Consider the following 21,840-nt stretch of genomic DNA (forward strand, 5'->3'; position numbering starts at 1 on the left):
CAACTATATAAGCCCGATGCTAGTTTTGTCCTTTACATTCAATTACTACGCTACTTAAGTTGTTTCCTAATGATCACTGTATTGTTAAAAAGCGAACATAAACGTTCAGCCATAATTTCCCTGTATACAGTGCACGCAATGAATATATGTTTAAACCTTTCTGTCATAACGTGTTTCTATAATAAATGTTTTGTCGGGAAAGGGTCTAGTAAATTGTAAGACTGTGTCCCACCCATTCCTGTTATTTTTTTAATTGATCCTGATGGGTTTTTTTTGCGTCGTTAATGAGGTAAGACATAGTATGGCGTGTTCATGTGTTGCTATGATATACAAACAAATCAGAGTGAGGATTGTTTAAAAGTAAACCAGAAGTGAGGTATGGTTTGCTTTGAAAATCATTAGTTTTCATTTCTTCCTCACAATTGCAAAAAAACGTAAAGTTTTGTAACAGATATAGTAAAATAACGATTGTTAACAATATTGTTTTTAATTGCCATTGTTTTTTATTTCTGACCAGTTTTTACTTCTATAGCATGAATGAAGACAGCTATGAATCAAACACGGTCTTATAAGCATTGTGTGTCTCTTGAGAACACGACAAAGTGATAATTCTCTCACTTGAAGGTCACTAAATGTGAAATCTTTACTCAACAGGCGACAGATTACATCTTGTTTGCGTATTCATTTACCATTAGTCGGCCCATATCAGTAGATATGAATAGATTAATCATTTTCCCCCGTCAGATCTAAACCAAAATCAGAGCTAATATGACGTTTCATGTACGACTCTCAACCCTAGACACATTTCCATACAGCAGTCGTAGACTTTATCAGTCATGACATGTCTTTCAACTAGCGGAGAAATAAATCGAAGTGGCTCCCGTCTGTGTTTAACACAAATGTTATCGTATCAGTATTAATGTAACCCATCCGACCATTATGACGTTAAAATAATGATTAAACGGTTGCATCACAGGTTTTACTAAACGTGCTGTACAATGCTGAATATTAAGGCTGATTAGGAGAGATTAAGTACTGACGTACAGCTGAGTATATCTCTAAAATATATTGGAAATATCATAGAGTTCGCAAGCGCAAAAGAACGACTCCAACTTCACACTGAAACGTATCCGGATTGTCCACTAGATAAGCAATGATATTTGGTGGTTTTTTGTAGAAAACCATAAATTCAAACCATCAAAAAGAAATTTGAAAAGATAGGGATCCTATTTACTGATTAACAAGTCGCACTTGATAGAAATTCCAAAGGCCAGAGTGTAAAGATATGCAATATGTAATGTGTTTCGTTCGCATTTGTTTTATGTATCTCATCAGGTCCGGCCAGATGTGAGGCGCTCGCTCTGATTATCACACAACTTCCCGTACCTACATTGTGTGATTAATTGGTTCGGATGGCATCGTGCCCGGTTTATGAGTTATAGCACCCTGCTTACTGAATGTTACACGATATTATATAGGCAAACAATTACTGTTATATACTTATAATTAGGCGGATGTTAATTGTCAGGAGGTTGTGTTAAACCCTTAAAGGGGTAGCAGTGTTGTAAACACCAGCAGCATCGATATTGTTATGAGAAAACATATGTTTGTATTTTGGTTTTGCACGAGTTTAGTGCGGTCGATCCCATAAAGATTAGGTGTTTAGATAGGGAAATACCACTATGTCAACACTTTAACGCCCCCACATGGAAAATATGAAAACAGAAATACATTGAGAATGACAATGGAAATTAAAGCACAAATATGAACATTTAATTAGTTTATCCAATAATAATTTAAGCGATTTTTTTAATCAGTACTTTATTTCAAACATTTGTGCATCTGGGTAGACATTTACTACTAGCGTATCTCCACTGTGTATAGAACTTAGGAAAATCAGACATCGAAGTGATCAAAATGATTAGAGATATTTTATTTCTTAATCTTTCAATATTCTAGAAACGAGGGCAAGTCTAGCCCCTGGAGGGACTAATTGGCTGGGGGGTGTTACGTGTATCTTTATAGATATATCAATGAATTGTTGCGACTGACTTTCATGTATTTTTTTTTTATATCGCCGTCATCACCTTGTTCGATAACAAAGAGAGGTAACTAATCAATTTTTGGAAAAATTCTACTGGGTCTTTGAATGTTGCTTAAAATGTGCGATGTATATTTCGTTTATATAACAGGGTCGTTATTTTTTTGCATTATTTGCCCAATAAGGCTCACATTTTCGGAATGGCATTTTTGTTTTGTTTAGGTTAATCCATCATACGTTATCGATACACAAGTAATTAAAGATCCCTGTCCTACTGCACTGTTTCGTATAAACACGTATAACAACCTCCCCTTAATTGCGTTTTGGACAATTTGTAGCACAGTTGGTCCAGGATATTTCCGTCTACCGTAGCTCAGTCGGTTAAATCTATCAAACAGAGCACAGCAATGTGAACTTTAGCGGGTTTTTTACCCTCCGAACTCTGTTGCTGATTTTTGTTTATGATTCTTGCCTTATGTATGAAAAGTTTGTATTTTTCTGTTATAAAAATCCCGTATGGTTTTCTTTTCAGAGAATATTGGCTTCATTATGCCGACAAAATCGGTTACCAGTGTATAGTTGAAGTTATTGAAACCGGTTAAACCACCTACTGAAATGTTGCAAAGAAAGAACACAAAGGCTTTGCATTTTTCCGAAATTAATTTGTAGCTGTTGCGCGTATTCTAGGGTCATAAAAACTGGTATTTGCGGAGATAAAAAAAACTTATCAGGGGGACGATAAAAAAACGAGTTTATTATGATTTTAACGCATACCACATCAAGCACTGCCTTTGTGTTTACCGTATAGGTTATCACGGTGAAGGTCTGCCCTAGCAATATAATGACAATCATTTTCGCTGTGAAGCCATTCCAAAAATATGTGTGTCAGCTCACCTATTAAAATCTCTTTCCATGGAAATTAAAACTGAAACCTTGTATCTTTAGCCAAGCTGATAACTGATGTGAGGATGTAACGAGAGGAGACAATTTGAAATACCTGTACCAATTAGCTGGTGCCTTGTCCACAGTGGGTATCACCATAGCGTATATCTTCATGCTACTTAGGTGAGAAAAAAACTATGCAAAACTAAAAATTAAAACCCTTTCATGTACATATTATCTCTTTAAAATTAACTTTAAAATGTAGTTATTTTGTTTTTACGGTCTAGTTCAAGCTAAATTTAGCGGTTAACATGAACGAACCTCACATAAAAAAAAATACAAATGAAAACAAGAAATAGCATCGAGTAAAGGGTTAACACATATTAGAAGCGGGAAGGTAGATCCTATAAATGTACATATGAACATTAAACTAACATGTAGACAGTATAAACAAAACTTCGTATAGTGATTATTTATTGTTACGTACAAACAACAGAAGAAGATACATGATTCTGCTGCAGAGGAAACGAATTAATGATTAAATCTTGCATCATCCGATGCAATCCTTGAGAGTATTAATTAAATGAACTTGGAAACATGTTAATATTTGTTCTCTGTAATAGTCTGACTATATGTTAGGAGGTATCGAACCACTAATCCCTAATTTTCCAATGAATAAAGTTGCCTGCGTTCCTTATTTATTAGATGCTCCAATATACATTTAATATATTTTTTGGCCGTTGTGGCATCATAAAAAACGGACTTAATAGTCTGCAGTGTTTTGAAAAATGATTAAATGATAGTTATTCACATGCAATTAACAGGAAACCTATGACGTCTGTAGGAAATTCTTTTCCCTATTTGAAATAAACCAGTTTAACATGAAATTTCATATTTGCGTATTATCATTAATTCCAGATTACGAATAAAACAACTAATTATAAATCCCCGATGAGGCCGGAAATGACCCTGAACGCCCGTAGTCCTTTTATACATGTAAGTACGTGTGTACCTTATGTTCATCCCTCCCGATGTGCTTCGTTCTATCTTCGATTTTGGTGTGTCTTTTATATCTTTTTGTTTGGTTTGTTATCTCTTCGATTCATCATCTTGCATTTCCTGGAAAATACTGAATTCCTATTTTGTAATATTTCGTTGCTACATGTAATACCGTTTTACGGTCTTTCCCAGAAAACCGGATACAAGGGACATAATACATCTGAACTAGTGTTTTTGGTTTATTAATGGCATAAGCTTGTTCGACGCGTGTCTTGTCGTTTCTCCTGATCAAGTCTGAGTGTGCTTTACTTTAGTATCTCTATCGTCCTACAAACGCTGTCACAGAAACTGTCACATGAATGAGTATAGGAAAACAATTCTAGTATGTATACATAGAGTATCCTTCGCGAGAGGTGGTTAGTTTCAATACATATGTTAAGATGAGCATGACAACTACGTAAAGTTGTAGGGGTTTAATGTTAAGATGAACATGACCGCTACATAAAGTTGTAGGGGTTTGATGTAAAGATGAGCATGACAACTACGTAAAGTTGTAGGGGTTTAATGTAAAAATGAGCATGACAACTACGTAAAGTTGTAGGGGTTTAATGTAAAGAAGACCATAACAACTACGTAAAGTTGTAGGGGTTTTATGTAAAGATGAGCACGACAACTACGTAAAGTTGGAGGGGTTTCATGTTAAGATGAGCACGACAACTACGTAAAGGTGTAGGGGTTTAATTTTAAGATGAGCATGACAACAACGTAAAGTTGTAGTAGTTTAGTTTTTAGGTCGTTTCTTCAGGACGGGAAATCGTGGCAGGGTTAATGTAAAGAAGACCACAACAACTACGTAAAGTTGTAGGGGTTTTATGTAAAGATGAGCACGACAAATACGTAAAGTTGGAGGGGTTTTATGTTAAGATGAGCACGACAACTACGTAAAGGTGTAGGGGTTTAATTTTAAGATGAGCATGCCAACAACGTAAAGTTGTAGTAGTTTAATGTTAAGATGAGCATGATAACTACGTAAATATGGAGGGGTTAAATGTAAAAATGAGCATGACAACTACGAAACGTTGGAGGGGTTTAATGTTAAGATGAGCATGACAACTACGTAAAGTTGTAAGGGTTTAATGTAAAGAAGACCACAACAACTACGTAAAGTTGTAGGGGTTTTATGTAAAGATGAGCACGACAACTACGTAAAGTTGGAGGGGTTTCATGTTAAGATGAGCACGACAACTACGTAAAGGTGTAGGGTTTTAATTTTAAGATGAGCATGACAACAACTTAAAGTTGTAGTAGTTTAATGTTAAGATGAGCATGACAACTACGTAACGCTGGAGGGGTTTAATGTTAAGATGAGCATGACAACTACGTAAAATTGGAGGGATTTAATGTTAAGATGAACATAACAACTACGTAAAGTTGTAGGGGTTTGATGTAAAGATGAACATGACAACTACGTAAATTTGGAGGGGTTTAATGCTAAGATGAGCACGATAACTACGTAAAGTTGGAGGGGTTTAATGTTAAGATGAGCACGACAACTACGTAAAGGTGTAGGGTTTTAATTTTAAGATGAGCATGACAACAACTTAAAGTTGTAGTAGTTTAATGTTAAGATGAGCATGACAACTACGTAAATTTGGAGGGGTTTAATGTCAAAATGAGCATGACAACTACGTAAAGTTGGAGGGGTTTAATGTTAAGATGAACATAACAACTACGTAAAGTTGTAGGGGTTTGATGTAAAGATGAACATGACAACTACGTAAATTTGGAGGGGTTTAATGTTAAGATGAGCACGATAACTACGTAAAGTTGGAGGGGTTTAATGTTAAGATGAAAAAAATGTAACGAAACAATTTGAGAATTTTTTTCTAAACTAAACCAAACATGTTTTACGGCTCTTAAATGCTCGGGCTCTTTGCACAACTGGATGGCCCAAAATAGTTTAATGCCTCAAAGCCTGAAACATATCATTAACCTACACCAACTTCCGAACGCGCGACCAGAAGCTCCGAAATAGTATCATTTATATAAAAAGTCGAAATGCCAAAATGGATATGTGTATGAACTTTTCCTAAATGTACAAATGTACCCCCTACCCCTGCTCAGCGTTTCGGAATAATGAAACTATGCCTCCCTGTCGCCGTCAGCTTACAAAGCACTGTGTAGGAGGTTAACTAATTAGCCCACACAGACAATCACGGGTAGTGATATCTTCGTATCATCGAAATCATCTGCTAATGTTAACCCCACCATTTATTACCCAGTGTGTCTACTGAACAATACCCGGAATGTTATCATTGATAGGAGACACTGAAATAGAACACATGTTACAACTAACATACTTAACCCGTTGAAATGTTGTGGGGCTTGTGATCATAAAATACGGACAAGATGGTCTTTGAACTGGTATTAAATTGACTCCTGTCGGTTTGGTCGAGTTTCAAGCCAGTTTAAATTTAATAGGTTAGCCCATAAATCATAAAATGTCGCCTCATTTATTACGCGTATTAACCATTGGTATTGTATATATGACTCTGCTAATTAATTATCTTAAATTTATGATACATTTATAATTTATGGATATTTTGTCGACATGAAGAAATTCAATAACCTTAATTTTATCTACAGAGTTGGGAGAAAACATTTGGGAAAATACCAAAAACACCAATGTATTACGGCTTACATCCAATCGTTCTTAACAACGCCATTTGTAGTGGCCAAATCTGACTTAATGTACATTTTGGTGTAGTTTTATACTGGACAAAGCAATATGATAAGTAATACTTAAGAATTAACTGGCAAAACTGATAGTAGACATATCCATTATTTCAAACTTTCTGATGATCACTAAAACCACTTTCTTACATCTTTTGCTTTTATTTCTATTTTTGTAAAATAACTAAAAATAAAACAATGAATGTTTATTTACCATAACCAAAGATCAGTGCTCAAAATGTTGCAACAATTTTCACCTAAAACCGAGTAGCGCCAAAACAGGTGAAATGCACCATTATTCTCGGTTAAAAACAGACACGAATCCAGGTGTGACGGAAGGTTAAGCGTTTACTGCATACAATGTTGCACCAGTAATAATGTCGGCCATGACACACATGGAAGTATCAACGACCTAATGACTTATGAGCAGGTCGTTAATTACGGTAGACACTTGAACATTATAGTTGCAAATAAGTTCGTAATAATGAACGTAAATATTCCTTGTTGCATTTACAAAAGCCTGGATAACTAGTCTTGCTTGTCATCCAGACGCATCTATTCAAAGAGTCCTGCTATTACTATGGAATAGCATTTCAGTTTAAGCTTGTAAACCTTGAAAAAAGAGAAAATCGGTACTACTCTGTCCAGAAGAATTAAAGTAGAATCATTAATATGAATCTGACATTTTTGTGTGTATGTTGATAATCGGTAACTGAATATATTAACTAGAAAATAAGGATATTGACAAATCAATTAAATATCACTTGACAAGATTGAAGACTGGATAAAAACTGTCTAAATTAATGTCGAATAATCCGAAAATTGAAACGAATAGTATCCTTAATATAGTAACGTCAATCGCAAATTGACACAAGGCTCCGATAAGGTCTGATGACGTCAGTGACGTGTTTTCAAAACAACCACCCGAAATAGTTTGCTCCTGATGTTTTAATTACAATGACTCTTTCTACGGTCTGTTTCCTGACATCCTCGAAGAACCTGGTGACGTCACAGAGACCTTGTTCCGACAACACGAATGTTTTGATCTTTAGGCTATCTGACGTACGTTTTGTTGAGACATAATGAGCTGTTAGGAGTTATCAAACTTAAGTTTTGATTACGTTAAGATTATAACAGACTCTACGGTGGGTCGAAAAGTTAGCGTGTGTCCCATGCTAGCTGGCGTTGTGTCAACGAGTATCACTCCTATTGCCCCACGACACAATCTGCTCAGTGGTATCTAACTATTAACAGCGGTTTATAGATAAAGATCTGCATGATTTAGTTATTTAAAAAGCTCTGGTCGCTTACCTGTTAAATACTAAGTATCCATCGAAATCCTGTTACTATCCTTTAGAGGAAAAAACTTTAGATATTTATATTTATCAATCTAGTAATATACATTTTACCATATTTTTTTTTCTTTATACTTTTTTTTTATCAAGTATTGTTTACAGATCATTTATGAATCATGTCATAATTTTTTCCCATTTTTTTAAATCTTGGTCATCGGTCTAAATCTTTGGTTACATACAGCTGTCACCAGCCTATGTATTCTCGTGCCATGGGGTATATAGTATCATGGACAATCTGACATTTGATCATGTCATAGTAGTATATACTGTCATAAACACGCTCTTATGGTATTCTTAATTCATAAACCTGTCTATCAACATGTTTGAGTCAATAAGGTATCAGCAGGGAGCAGATGATATCGTCCAATTGGTATGCTACACACAATTTATTTTTTGACGATTCTAAGCGTATGATACATACTATAATCTAGTAATATTTCTATAATTGCGTAATTAACTGTAACATCAAGTCCAAAGTATGTATACTAATCAATCATATATCTTGTAATATCTTGATGCGTAAATGTCCCCGTTTTCCAGGCCTCAGATTCATAAAATGAACTAGACATTTGCAGTCTTCCACATAGAATGCAATTTAACCTTCACATATATGTAGATATTGTCATCGTGTATTATTCCACAAAAAGTGGAATATGTATTTTATAGAAATAGATATTTGGATTTAAATCTAACGCTGTTTCATTATCATTGAGTAAAATCAAATCATACGTTGATATAGGGTATCATCAATTTCAGGATTTTTTTACACCATAACAAATTATCTCATTCAGCCCTGAAGACACGTTTGAACTCTTCTAATTTAAAATGTTGGAATCGTTCATAATGAAATTCCAGGGGTGAATGAGTTAAAACAAACTGTTATTGAAGTGTTACGATTTTTAGAACTACACGTTGTATATATCAAAAAATTACCTTTGTTGTTTATTTCCGATAACTGAACATAATGATTCGTTTCATGGACTGTTTATAAATAATTTTAATTGTGTATACCGACAATATTTGATAAATCAATCCATAGATGTTCAAATCCACAGGCTTACACTACGTAGCTAAGATATAATTAATACACAGTCAAAGTTATCTAATAACGTTTGGAATAATATCAGCCTTATCATCCCAAGTCCGTGGGGCCTCGTGACTCCATTTCGTAGCCCACATCTGTCGAGCCTGGAGGTCTTCATGACGTTTACCATAAAAGTCTAAATTCTCAACATGAGCACAAGGGCTGATATTGGTCGAGGGTTTATACGGGATGTGATATAGAAATACCCATTTCATATTATATTTCGTATGTATTTGAAAATACATTATTTCCAGAGATATCATAGTATTTATAATAAAAGGGTATATCACTCTAATAGGAGGGATACAATAAGGATCAAACATAAGGAATGTAAACATTTGCTGTTTAGAATATACAAAGGATTGATATTTAAATTATGAATATGATACAGTACCCTTCACGAGAAAGGGGATTTTTTAATACACATGTCCTTGGATGTGCACCGTATAATCCACATTAAAAAGAAACATATGATATATACCTCATTTCGAGGAACGGTATGATGTTATAAGCAAGTATGTATCAAGGTATTAAGGAATGAAGTAACATAAAATATAGATAAAAATACCTTTTAGATGCGTCAATACACAGATAAACAAACGCGGAACCCAAAATAGATATGAAGAAAAAAAAATAGCAACGACTGAGCATAAACCGAGTTATTCGTATTATAAATGTTTTACTTTAACTGGCATGATACAATTGTAACTTATCTGAAACATTAAGAAATAGACAGGCCTAAATAGCACACGTATCTATTTTATTCAAACTTATATAGTTAACTTGTCATCATTATAATTATCTGTTGTTGCTATAAGTGTAGTATTGGCAGGCTGACTGGCGTTTGTGATAAGCTGACACGGTCTGGAAAGTCATTCGAATGACAACTTAGAATATGTTCATATAATTATGCACTGTTTTGTGATATGTTGTATACAAGGTTTTAATATGAAAACTACTTCCGACAGGATGACCATTGTTAAGGATTAAAAAGCAAATCGAAAGGTCATTTGAATTGCGTTGTCAAGTGTTAGTCTAAATATCAGGGCAGACACGTTTGTCAATCGCTTGACAGTCTTTTTACAAAACACAATATACGGACACATTTATTCGTACACGTTCGTGTAAGCATTTAATTGTCTATGACAAACCATTAGACTGGCTACCAGCCCCCAAGTTGTTATGAATAATTTCTTGGCTGCGTTTTACTACTTGTTTATCTCACCCTAGTTTTGAACTTAGGATCCATGTGATAACAATTATAAGAGTTAATTGTTTTTTTCAAATGATTTAATATTCTAGAGACGGGGCCAAACAAACAAACCATGTGCGTGTTAGCAAATGATTTGGTATTATAACACACATTTCTACAGTTGACAAACATTACGAAGCTGGATAAATGATTTATCTTGGTTTTTTGTAAACAACAATGCATGTTAAAGAACCATTGCACTTTCTTTCAGAGATACATGTTGTACCCCTTACATTTTTATTTTAAAATGCAATCTGTATAGTTAACTTATCATCATTATAATTTTCTCTTGTTGCTCTAAGTGTAGCATTGACAGGCTGACTGACGGTTTATTTTTCACTCTTTATATGTCCATTCTCGAAGTTCCTAAAAAAACCACGATTACTTGTGAAATTGGTGTAATATTTTAAAACACGTATTGCATCTGTTATGCATAGCAATGGCATTAAGCAATGCAAATGTAAGTATGCTTATTTGTGTGATCACTGTTCAATTTTCGTTTGTATGAAAAATAAATTTCCAAAGTGTAGAAATTTGCAATTTCCGGATTTCAAACACAAATCTATATTTTCGCACTCACATGTTCGCTCTCAAGCTTGAGTTTGATCCATAAGTTCAGTCATTGATCAGCACACCGCCTGTTTTCTTAGTGCAGAAAATGCACATCCGACAGCATGTACTTCTATAGTTAGCGCCGTTGTGCATATCTTTAAACGTCAGATATGACGCAAATGCATAAAGATATGAATTCAATAGGATTTCGCTATTTTTTTTAATGTTTTGTTGCACACTTATGACTTCATATTGTATATTCTTTTAGCTGAAGTATCACTGATGAGTCCTTAATGGAACGGCCATTGAGTGTAGTGAAATATAAAAAAAAAAAGTAAAAAACTTTATTGCTTTAAGTTAAGTTAAGTTAAGTTTATTTCCGGTTCAGGACTAGTGAAAGTCCTCTATACCAGACTCTTATGTTACACAATACATAAATATATATATTTCTATTCGGTACACGTTAATGTCTATGGTTTGATTAATGTTTTGTAGTTAAAGAAAAGTTCTTGATGTTTCCAGTGGGTATCTAGCCTGTTTTTAAATACATTTACATTTGGTGCGGAGACAACATTTTCAGGCAGATCGTTCCATATTGTCACTGACCTTATTGAAAAAAAGTTTTTCCTAAGCATCATTGTTGCACGCTTAGGGTATACTTTTTTGCTATGTCCTCTGTTACTGTGACGATCAGCGGCATCTTTCCAAAGTGTGATTGCATTACAACATTCTGTATCATATATTTCGTTTATAATTTTGTACAGTTCTATCATATCTCCCCTACATCTCCTGAAGGCCAACGTTGGGAGTTTAAGTTTCTCAAGTCTCTGACTGTAGGTGAGGTCTCTCATCCCCGGAAGGCACTTTGTCGCTCCTCGCTTTGTATTTCAAAATTGTATTGAACTGTACATTTAAAAAGGACTTATCACCCACTGCAGAGAGTGTGTGCAACCCAGACACAGTAAACTGCGAGGCGAAAAATATAGGAACAGGGGAAGGGAGACAACTCTTGCGATAATACTTTGTTGGCACTGAAAGTGTTTCATCAATTAGTAGTATTCCGGTATCATTTTCAAGCCCAAAAATTCCATTTAAATAATCGTAATATTAGTGAAATCAAATTTTAAAAAAAACCACCAAGTTGCATACTTTAAAGAAGAAAGGAATACTACTTTTTCCTGAAACAAAACAAAAGTTCACCAAAAAGCTTTCTTCCTGACTATACTGGGACTTGATCACTTTTAACGTGATCAAACAGATGACCAGTACTACTTCAAAAAGTTTAAGTGTTTAAAACATTGTTTCAGCCTAATATAGCTTTGATAAATCGTTTCTCAAAATAAACACCGCATTTTGCGAGATTTTTATGAGAAATGATAAAGATAAAACGGACAATATATAATCAATAACAGTGTTCTGAGAGTAACAAGTCAGCATGGCTAGACAGGGATTCGAACCATTGACTTAGGATCGTTAGACCATCGCTGTACCTGGTCACCGGAAGTGCCTTTTTCAAACAGTGCTACAGTGATGTCTAAAGGGAACTTAAGGGTTGGTTATCGTTTATATGAAAAACCACAGCGCAGTGGTACATGTGTACAAGGATTCTAAATACATGTACAGTACACTTCTGAACACATGACTAAATGTATAGTCGCTTTTCTATAAATGCATGGTGCAATGAACATGGCGAGGCGAAAGTAAATACTACATCATCTACCTCCGAGTTACTATGTTCTGTGTCAAGTAATACGCAATCAAATGCTTAATGTTTGTTTAAGCGAATAGTATATTGTATGATATATCATATGAAGCCATTTTTAGTTTATAAAAACACAACCAAACGAAATATGTTTTCGGTTATAAGTTGAAAATACCAGTGCGCCTTTGTTATTGTTAAAAATATGTGAAGGTATTTATTTCTTAAAATGCCGACAGTTTTCTTGCGCTGATCGGTCGACGGGAAGTAACTCGGTATTTCGTAGTGTCAAATTTAGCGCCTCTTATCCATAAGTAAAATCACTATCACTCTTTGGGCAGGTAAGATAAAATATTTGTTGTAACATATGTTATGTCTAAGATAATGACAAATTGTTGTTTCAATGTAAAATGAAATGTTATATGTAAATTGTTTACTGACCCTTTCGATATTTGAAATGTACATACTAATATTACAATCATATTTTGCTGACATTTTGTAGAAATCGTGTTTTCAACCATTCCCCAAAGCAATCAATCATTCAGTGGCTCAAACGGCTATTCCGAATATCACAAAAAATGCAGTAAATGACGAAAACAAACAGAGTTGATATTAAAGTTAACAGTAAAACGTCAAGAGATCGAATAGCACAGTCTGTACATGGCTTGAAATGTCCATGTCTATTTAGTCTTAGTGTCGTATTCTTTTATAATCTTGATATTAGTTTTTATCACATAACTTACCAACTTAACTATGTCATACGGCCATGGCATAAGTATGGTTTTACACGAGTGTAATAAAACCAAAAAGTGCTGCGATTGGTCAAAACCGTAGGAACATATTCCTACGCCATTAAATGTACTACCTTTATTTACTACACCAGATGATACAATTACAGCTATTAAAATTGAAGTGTTTAGTTTGTTTTGAATATATATTAATTGCATTTTTAACTATTCATTATTTTATTACTCTTTATTAAGCTTCATATTATTTTATATTAAAAGGTATTACTTTTTTCTTACAACCTCGTTGGTTATGTCATTATCAAGAGGAAGTCGGTGATATGTAACATTATAATCGGTGTTACTTGCATAATGATAAATATAACATAACTTCACATCTACTGTTACAATTGTAGACTGTATATGCGATGAATAGGTGGTTTTATGAACCTGAAAATTGATGTTAGCCCCGACTTCGTCTCGGCCGGTCAGTATGTCATTCTTGTGTAAAAAGAAGTATTAATCTTAGCAAAAGTCTTTAATTGATAAGTATCAGTCCACTGATTTACTGTATACCATCGGCAAGACTGGTTCCGTCTCTATAATATCATATTGATATTTAATTGCTTAGAAAAAAATAACTCTAATAGATTTGATCACTTGTATGTCTGATCCTAAGTTCTAAACTAGGGGGAGATAAGCTAGTAGTAAGATGCAGTTAAGAAATTCGTCATTGAAACATAGGGACTGGTAGCCAGTCTCAACATTGGCAAGAAAATATAGTTACAATGTAATAATAACTAAACATTCACAAACTAAAGGACAGTCCTATCCTTCTGCGTTCATGTGTGATGTCTTTCCTTCTGTTATAATGGCTCCGAACTTCCTGTTTTTATTTAGTAACAAACTTGGTTTCTAACTAATGTATTTCGTCTGTGGTATGTTTTTCTACTTAACTCCACTACCCACCAAAACAATAAAAGAAAAACTCAACTCCGCCGTAAGGAAATACAGAATAACATTTATTGAAAGAGTTACATGTGTATAGTACGATACTGAGACAAAATGTTGCAGTGCTTTGTTGATTATAGGAGAGAACTTCGTTAGGATTTATCCTTTACAGATATAGTTGAGTTGTCTTTGTTTAAGTCTGCATTTACAGTCGCGAAGGACTTTACCATTAACCATGGCATCAAAACCAATATCCCCGACTTCATGGCAGTTTCCGTTGATATCCCTGCATACTGAAAATTAAATACATTATTTATTAAGTAAGCTTTTATAAAGACAATTTTCTTAATTAGGCGATGTGCGTTAGAACCTGTTTTTTAAAAAGTTAAGTAATATTATTTCAAAAAATTTCGTTTCATTTGGTAACAGTCAGTCTGAATTTCGAAGAAAGACACGATAAAAAACATTAAGCATCTGTGTCCAGAGAACGTATTTTAGGAGTTCAATACGCGACTACTAATTATAGATGGTCTCTGAATAAAGAGTTTGTTGACATGTTTTATTCAATTTTTGTTTGACAATACATCGACATTTTTTAGAATAGAAATGGAAGCAAAAACAAGTGTCGTGGCACTTATGGAATTATTTTTACCTGCTTAATACTCAACGTTTCAACACTAGCTACAGGAATGAAGTAATATGTACAACAGAACAAATACGGGAATACGGGATGGGGTAATGGATTGGTATGCAGTGGAAACCAGGATTAAATCATACATCAAAGTTATAGGTACATTCAGGGTTTTCACTGCAGATAATAAGTATTGGCATATTGGGAAGGAAGATATAGGGAAAACCATTATAGAACACGTATTGATTGGAATTGATGTTATAGGAAGAGAAAATCAGATTATATATATTCTCACGATAATTTGATTGTCTATCTATATCGCAATAAAGATCTTCCCTTCCAGAGTGTAGTGCAGCTGTTTTACTTACATGGTTTTATTATTTTAGATTTGTACACGTTCTTCCTGACCTGACACTGTATCTGTACACACATGTCTTCCCGAATCTCGCTCCAAATCTCGCCGGGTTCATGGCAAATTTTCATGTCGTCAATCGTCTGTTCACATCCTGTAAGTGAGCAAATACTCTTAAGTGTAAGTTTGAGTTCATATTTGTTTTTTAGCCTATATTTCTAATAAAAGCAAAATCATATAACAATTTTTAAAATAAAATGTTCTGGTCAATAGAAATTTCGATACTATTGGATCAGAAATCGTGTTCGGAAACTGACAATATACATTTTTAAGCAGACCTAGCACGGAGCTTTGCGACATACCTCTATAATCACAAATTAACGGAATATCTCCGTATCATTTTTTTATTGCAGCACGTGCACACGTGTTTAAACTTTATATGAAACTCTGTTAATGCTACTACAAAATCGGTATTTCAAATATATAAAATACTTTGATGTTTCTCGAGGTAATTACAAAATATGAGGTAGAATCAGACCAAAAGTTGTAAATTAGCATTTCTACGCTCCTTATTATTCGACGGTTCAAGCAATACCTTTTTCGGCAGAGCACTCCAAGGCCGTTTTTGTATTAAATTCCTAAAGAAGGGGTAATGCGACGTTTTTTAACATGACTACCACATTTTTTTTCGCCATAGATGTATGTACGCGTTATTGTTACGTCGAGGGACTATATCACCAAACACGACTACAACAACTCAATATCGGGGAAGCATACGTTCACACAGCTAGAGATTTTTACGAGTCAGAGTATTTTTATGACGACACACCGAGCATTTTATAAAGTTTTATATCAGACAAGCTTCCGAAAATATACAGAAAAAAGAATCTACTGCTTTGCGCTATTATTATTAATTTTATTCGTAAAAATGAAAATTGAGTCTGTCATCAAAAGTATGTGCCCCTTTCAGAGATGGTTTCAATTATCTTATAGTTGGCATTTGTGCATTGCAGTGAGACAGAGTGTAAATGACGAGCTCGCGTACAAGTACCTGTAGTATGGTACAGATGTATGGATACACTTAACATATATTGCCCGTAATGGAGGGAAACACGAGTATTGTTTCATCGCCCTCTTGAAACATGATTAACCTCGAAAAACAAAGAATCGTGTTTCCTTATAGTAAGGAAAACAAATATTTTAGTATGCCGAAAAACAAAAATAAGTCAAAAACAATAACACAATAGAAGACATGATCAGGTTGCTGCGCTATTGTTGTCGTCTGCTTCCGTCATTCGAAACCGGGTTGTTGTGGCACTTGCGGATTTTTCTAGAGAGGCTCCGATTAAGGGAAATATATTAGGGGAAACTTTAGCGCGGGAGGGCGACATGCTGTTTTAATTTCCCCGTCAAATGACCAATAGCATCCAATTAGACACTATGCTAACAAGATGAGCTATAATAATATAACGTGATGAATCTTTGAATATTTTTTATGAGAAAATTGACTCCCTTGTTGACTTTGCCTCAATCCCAGTATCCGTGGTCCTTGAACTTTTTATTAGTGAGAGGTAATAAAAAGAGTAATCAAATGATCAACATATCAAACAATAAGATGATAAGACGAAAATTGATGAGTAGCTATGTAAGCATGCACGATAGGATAACAATACCATACATATATTGTATAGGACGATCAAAATAAAAGATAATTATTATCACAATGAATATGTGCTGAAGCAATTCAATAACTACAGTACGAATACAGTATGGTCGTATTGATATCACGGTGTGTTAAAACATTTGGACTATAACATACATTGAACTTTTCCCATAATTTCGACATAACGATGATAGTATATCATCGTTATATCGAAGTTTTTGAGAAGGTATGTTATAGTTTAAAAACGTTTAACATGTCATACTATTAATACGTCTATACACTATGATGATATGTCTAAATTTTAATTATTGTATAATAAAATTACAATATACGCATGATAAATACACTGTACAGAGCAGCATAAATACATAACATTATTTTAGGTTAAAATGAAAGATAATTTTCAAGTCCAAATGAACTACATTATAAACATCGTGTATCTTAACATGTTAACATCTGTAATTCACTTACCACCAGACAGTAACACAATCTTTTTCATCACTTTGTTGTTCTTTGTTTTCGTCACGATGCATTGCTTTTCAAAACAGCCTTCATACCATTTCAATTCGGGTTCTCTACATTTCTCATTGCTATTGTCCCAACATCCTGTCAGTAAAAAAAGCATAGTGTTGAATCTATGTGTAATTATTCATGATTGTTTTCTTTTATATAATGTTTTTAAAAGAGGAGATATTGTTAAATTGAAAATGAAAAAAAAATATGCTAGCACTAATGATATAGTTTACTTATATTTATCATTATAGCATCATTCACCAATTCATTATACAGGTTACACAGTCAACGGTATTTGTGAAGTTATTGGTTTAAGTAGCCACATTAAGAGAAGGAACCAAGAAAGTTATATCTATACTTTATTTGCATCTTCCTCAGGGGCGTATATTAATACAGTATATCAATAAAGAAAAACAACATACCGTCCATCTCTTTGACAATTGACTCCACCACTCCAACGCTACTTTGTTGGGACGTACAATAAAAGAATCGACACGTGTCATATTCTGACCAATTATCTCCCACATTGTGACACTTGCCCTTGTAAAGACATCCTGCAAAATTCATAAACAACTTAATGGCACTACTGTATACCAGGACATTTTAGCTGCAGGTTATAATTCGCCCTCCGTACAGTATTACATACATTTTGCATGTATGTATGCGTAAATTCATACGCTTTCTACCAAATTGTACTCATATGAATATGTAAATAAAAAATGTATATCTATTTTTAACTCACACTTTTATTAAATATATTTATATTACAATGTGAATTTCAATGACAAATCATCAAAATCCTCAACAAAAGGACGCATGATTTTCAGAAAACATACAAATGTATCGTCTAACATTTCATAAAATAGTTTTTGAATGTGAAAATAAGTAACTATGTAATATTGATATAAATATATTTGCAATTCAAACACGTATATAAACACTGACACATACGGGGGTGTTACCACAATTATTCTAAAAATAAGATAACAAGACGAAAACTATCGCTTTTTTAAGGAATTTCATAAAAATAAAATGATTTCACATGTAACCAAGCAATAATTAAAACGTTTTTGATACGTTACATACCTTTTTCTATCAGGTAGAAGTTAGCCATGAAGCCACGCTGTTGACACTGAAACGTCTCACAACCTTGTTTCATATAATCCCCAATTGGGTAGAATTCAAAGTTGGCATCATAACATCCAGTAGCTGAAACAGACGACACATACGAGGATTGGAATACTGATTAATCGGTTTTTAAAACATTAAAGGCTGCAAACGTATCAGCAATATATTTGAATCGGTCCATTGATGGCATGGATGTCTAGTGGTAGGAAGCCGGGCTTGTGACCCAAGTGTTTCGGATTTGAGGCACGTCCGGCACTGTGTTGTATCTTTGAACAAAATACTTTACTCAGCTTCTTCAAGCCTACTGGAATTGTAGAATGCTAGCTTTGAGCGCCGAAATGGCTGTACCGGCTATATGCTCCCTGGGGAGGCGAGACAAATATTGGCTGGTTGTTGTGGCCCTATAACAACAGATACTAATTTGTGAACCGCTATGAAACAACTTACGACCTAGGTTATGATAAAGCGGTAATTATTAGTGATGACTTTAATTGGTTATCAAAATTTATATCATACGTTTCAGTTGGTTTATTATATTCAGATGATAATCATATTTTCACTATGCATGAGCTATGGAGAAATGGAGGAACAATTTTAATTTTGATTTATTTAGTGACATGTTGAAGTTCGTCTTGACTGATAAGTAACAAAATAATGAACTACGAGAACTGGGAGTAGGTAGCTCATTGTATATATATATATCTTTCCAAGCCAATCAACCTGAATGTCAGTATCGTCACATATTCTTTAGATGATATCACAAAACAATTAGTTTAACTTCGTCTAGAGGTGAATATCCATAGTGTCTAAGTCTTTAAAGCGGCAACTGGAGTTACATTTTATAAATCAGTATTTAACCATTTTATAGGGTTAGGGTTAGGGTTAGGGTTAGGGTTATCTGAACATGAATCCCAAAGTATTTTCAGTTCTTTAGAACAAGTGTCAGTAAAGGAGCAAAAATTATCAACAGATTTGAAAATCATAGAACAAACCTAATAGTTCATCTAGCTGTCTAAATTCCTATGTGAAATAAAAGGTAATTACACATCATTTATAGATTAGGCCTGCTTGGTCTGTCTGAAATCTCCATTGATGACGAATTACTGATACGTATCTCCTTAACATTTCTGCAAGTCAGATCAGTATGCCTAAAATTAAAAAGACGTGTTCCTTAAGGTACTCACGTGGATCAACTGGCGTTAGATATCCGTCGTCTCCACAAACCTGCTTTCGTACGCCATAGTCAACTGTTTCGCCAATAGCAACACACTCTCCCGTTTTTGACATGCAACCTATCGAAGAGCATCTCAGTATCATTAAATAGAATTTGTTTGTTTGTTGGTTTGATTTTGTTTAACGTCCTATTAACAGCTAAGGTAATTTAAGGACGGCTTCCCCTGTGTGCAAGATGCATGCGTGTAGTGTATGTGTGTGTATTTTGGGAGGCTGCGATATGTTCGTGTTCGTCTCCTTGTGATAGCGCGGAACTGATGCCGACTTTATAGTGCTACCTCACTGAGACATACTGCCGAAGACACCCAGCAGGACGCCCCACCCGGTCACATTATACTGACAACGGGCGAACCAGTCGTCCCACTCCTAATTTGCTGAGCGTTAAGCAGGAGTAGAAACTAGAAGCATTTGCGTTTTTTTATCGCATATTAAATAACGACATGTGATTGGCTGTAGTGAAATAGGCTTACAGATATAAGTAAGCAACACAAATGATATAAAGGTGCGCGTATATGTATAATATGATACTGAGTATTTAACATTTTTAAACAACACATTCGGCAAATGAACGAACGTTTAAAAAATCATTTTACATATAATATTGAGATATGAAATACTAATTATAGAACACAACAGACATGAATAGATACATAGACAGAAAATCAATTCAAAAATATAGATTAAACTTAAACGTTTGCAATTTAGTTCTGATATGAAAATTCATGACCAAGACGATATTTCAATTATGCAATTACTTGTTGTGCTGCGTTTTGGAGAAATGAATTTTACTGGTTTCTGTGGACTTTCCATAGAAGTAATGTTTATATAAGATAAACTAAACAGTTTGACCTCTTCGTGTTTTGGGGATATTGAGATGTACTTTATGCCCGTTCGTCACAAGATAATGGTTTAGTATAAACATTATATTGTATCTCTGTACAAGTCAGTTCAAAAGCAGACCATTGCATCTGACACACGTCCACATGTATATTAAACGTGAAGACTAATATACGACATTTTACATCGACTGGTGTTTATTATTTCCATCTGAGAAATTATCATCGAAAATATTAAGAAGAGAATGTGGACTAATTTAACATTTCTCTTGATTGTATCTATACATAGTAAAAGAGAGGAAATGCATCGATCAGATCGAGATTCGAACCAGGGACCATCATAACTCTTGACGGATGCTCTATAAAAGGAGCTACATGTACCTAGTCGCCGGCGATCGAACTAATCCAGTTTCGCTACGATCGACCTAATCCAGTTTCGCTACACATATCAACTTACAGTAAACTAAAATATACCATAAGTCGACATGAAGATAAACTCAGAAGATTTAAATATTGATACGAAAAGAAAGTAGTAGATGCGACATCAAAACAGTCAGAAAGAATACATGGTAACCGACAAAAATCTGGAGACGAAACTTACCGACTTCTACATTTTGGAAGAAGCCGCCCCACATACACTGTCTTTTTAAGCATCCCTGGTTTACGACTTCGCCCGGCATATAACACGTCCCCGAACAGTCATGGCAGCCTATATTGAAAGGGAAATAAAGATAGGTTAGTACATTTGTATAATAAAACTAGTTCGAGTCACCGACTCTATATTTAATTGGTTTTTAAAGTTCGGTAACTGTTCTAAGCACTATAGCCCTGGTAATCCAGCCGTTTCGTAACTCAACAAGTTTAAGCTGAAAAGAAACTAACTGCTATACTGATGTCATTTCTCTGTGGACCTTTATTTTAATAGATAAGATACTCTTTAAACCCTATATAATCGCATTGCTTTTACACACTTTATTCATATAATAATGGACTTGAATAGTGCAGTTATTTGAATATTTTAAAAACATGAAATAAAATCATAAACATATTAAAACAGTTGGTAATATCAGGTTTTAAATGTCAACGTAAATAACAAAATTATTCTAAATGCATATATTAATCTTTTTATGTGTGTGGGCTATTTCTTTCCAATGTAAGGTGTCTAATTTTATCAATAAATTGTGAACATACTAGTATTCAATTACCGATCT

General features: G+C 34.3%; 1 protein-coding gene across 1 annotated transcript in view; it reads right to left on the reverse strand.

The window, feature by feature from the left end:
* Positions 1–14,331: 14,331 nt before the first annotated feature.
* LOC110452586 overlaps positions 14,332–21,840 on the reverse strand; it is a 33,712-nt gene continuing 26,203 nt past the window's right edge. The window contains exons 31-37 of the mRNA XM_021501217.1: positions 21,231–21,338; positions 19,745–19,852; positions 18,519–18,641; positions 17,855–17,986; positions 17,391–17,525; positions 15,273–15,410; positions 14,332–14,566 (exon numbers count right to left, since the gene is read on the reverse strand). Of these exons, the coding sequence (XP_021356892.1) occupies positions 14,433–14,566; positions 15,273–15,410; positions 17,391–17,525; positions 17,855–17,986; positions 18,519–18,641; positions 19,745–19,852; positions 21,231–21,338 (878 nt within the window). The 3' untranslated portion in view covers positions 14,332–14,432. The remainder of the gene's footprint in view (positions 14,567–15,272; positions 15,411–17,390; positions 17,526–17,854; positions 17,987–18,518; positions 18,642–19,744; positions 19,853–21,230; positions 21,339–21,840) is intronic.

This window comes from Mizuhopecten yessoensis, unplaced genomic scaffold (genome assembly GCF_002113885.1).
Source record: "Mizuhopecten yessoensis strain PY_sf001 unplaced genomic scaffold, ASM211388v2 scaffold6759, whole genome shotgun sequence".
In the NCBI taxonomy this organism is placed as follows: domain Eukaryota; kingdom Metazoa; phylum Mollusca; class Bivalvia; order Pectinida; family Pectinidae; genus Mizuhopecten; species Mizuhopecten yessoensis.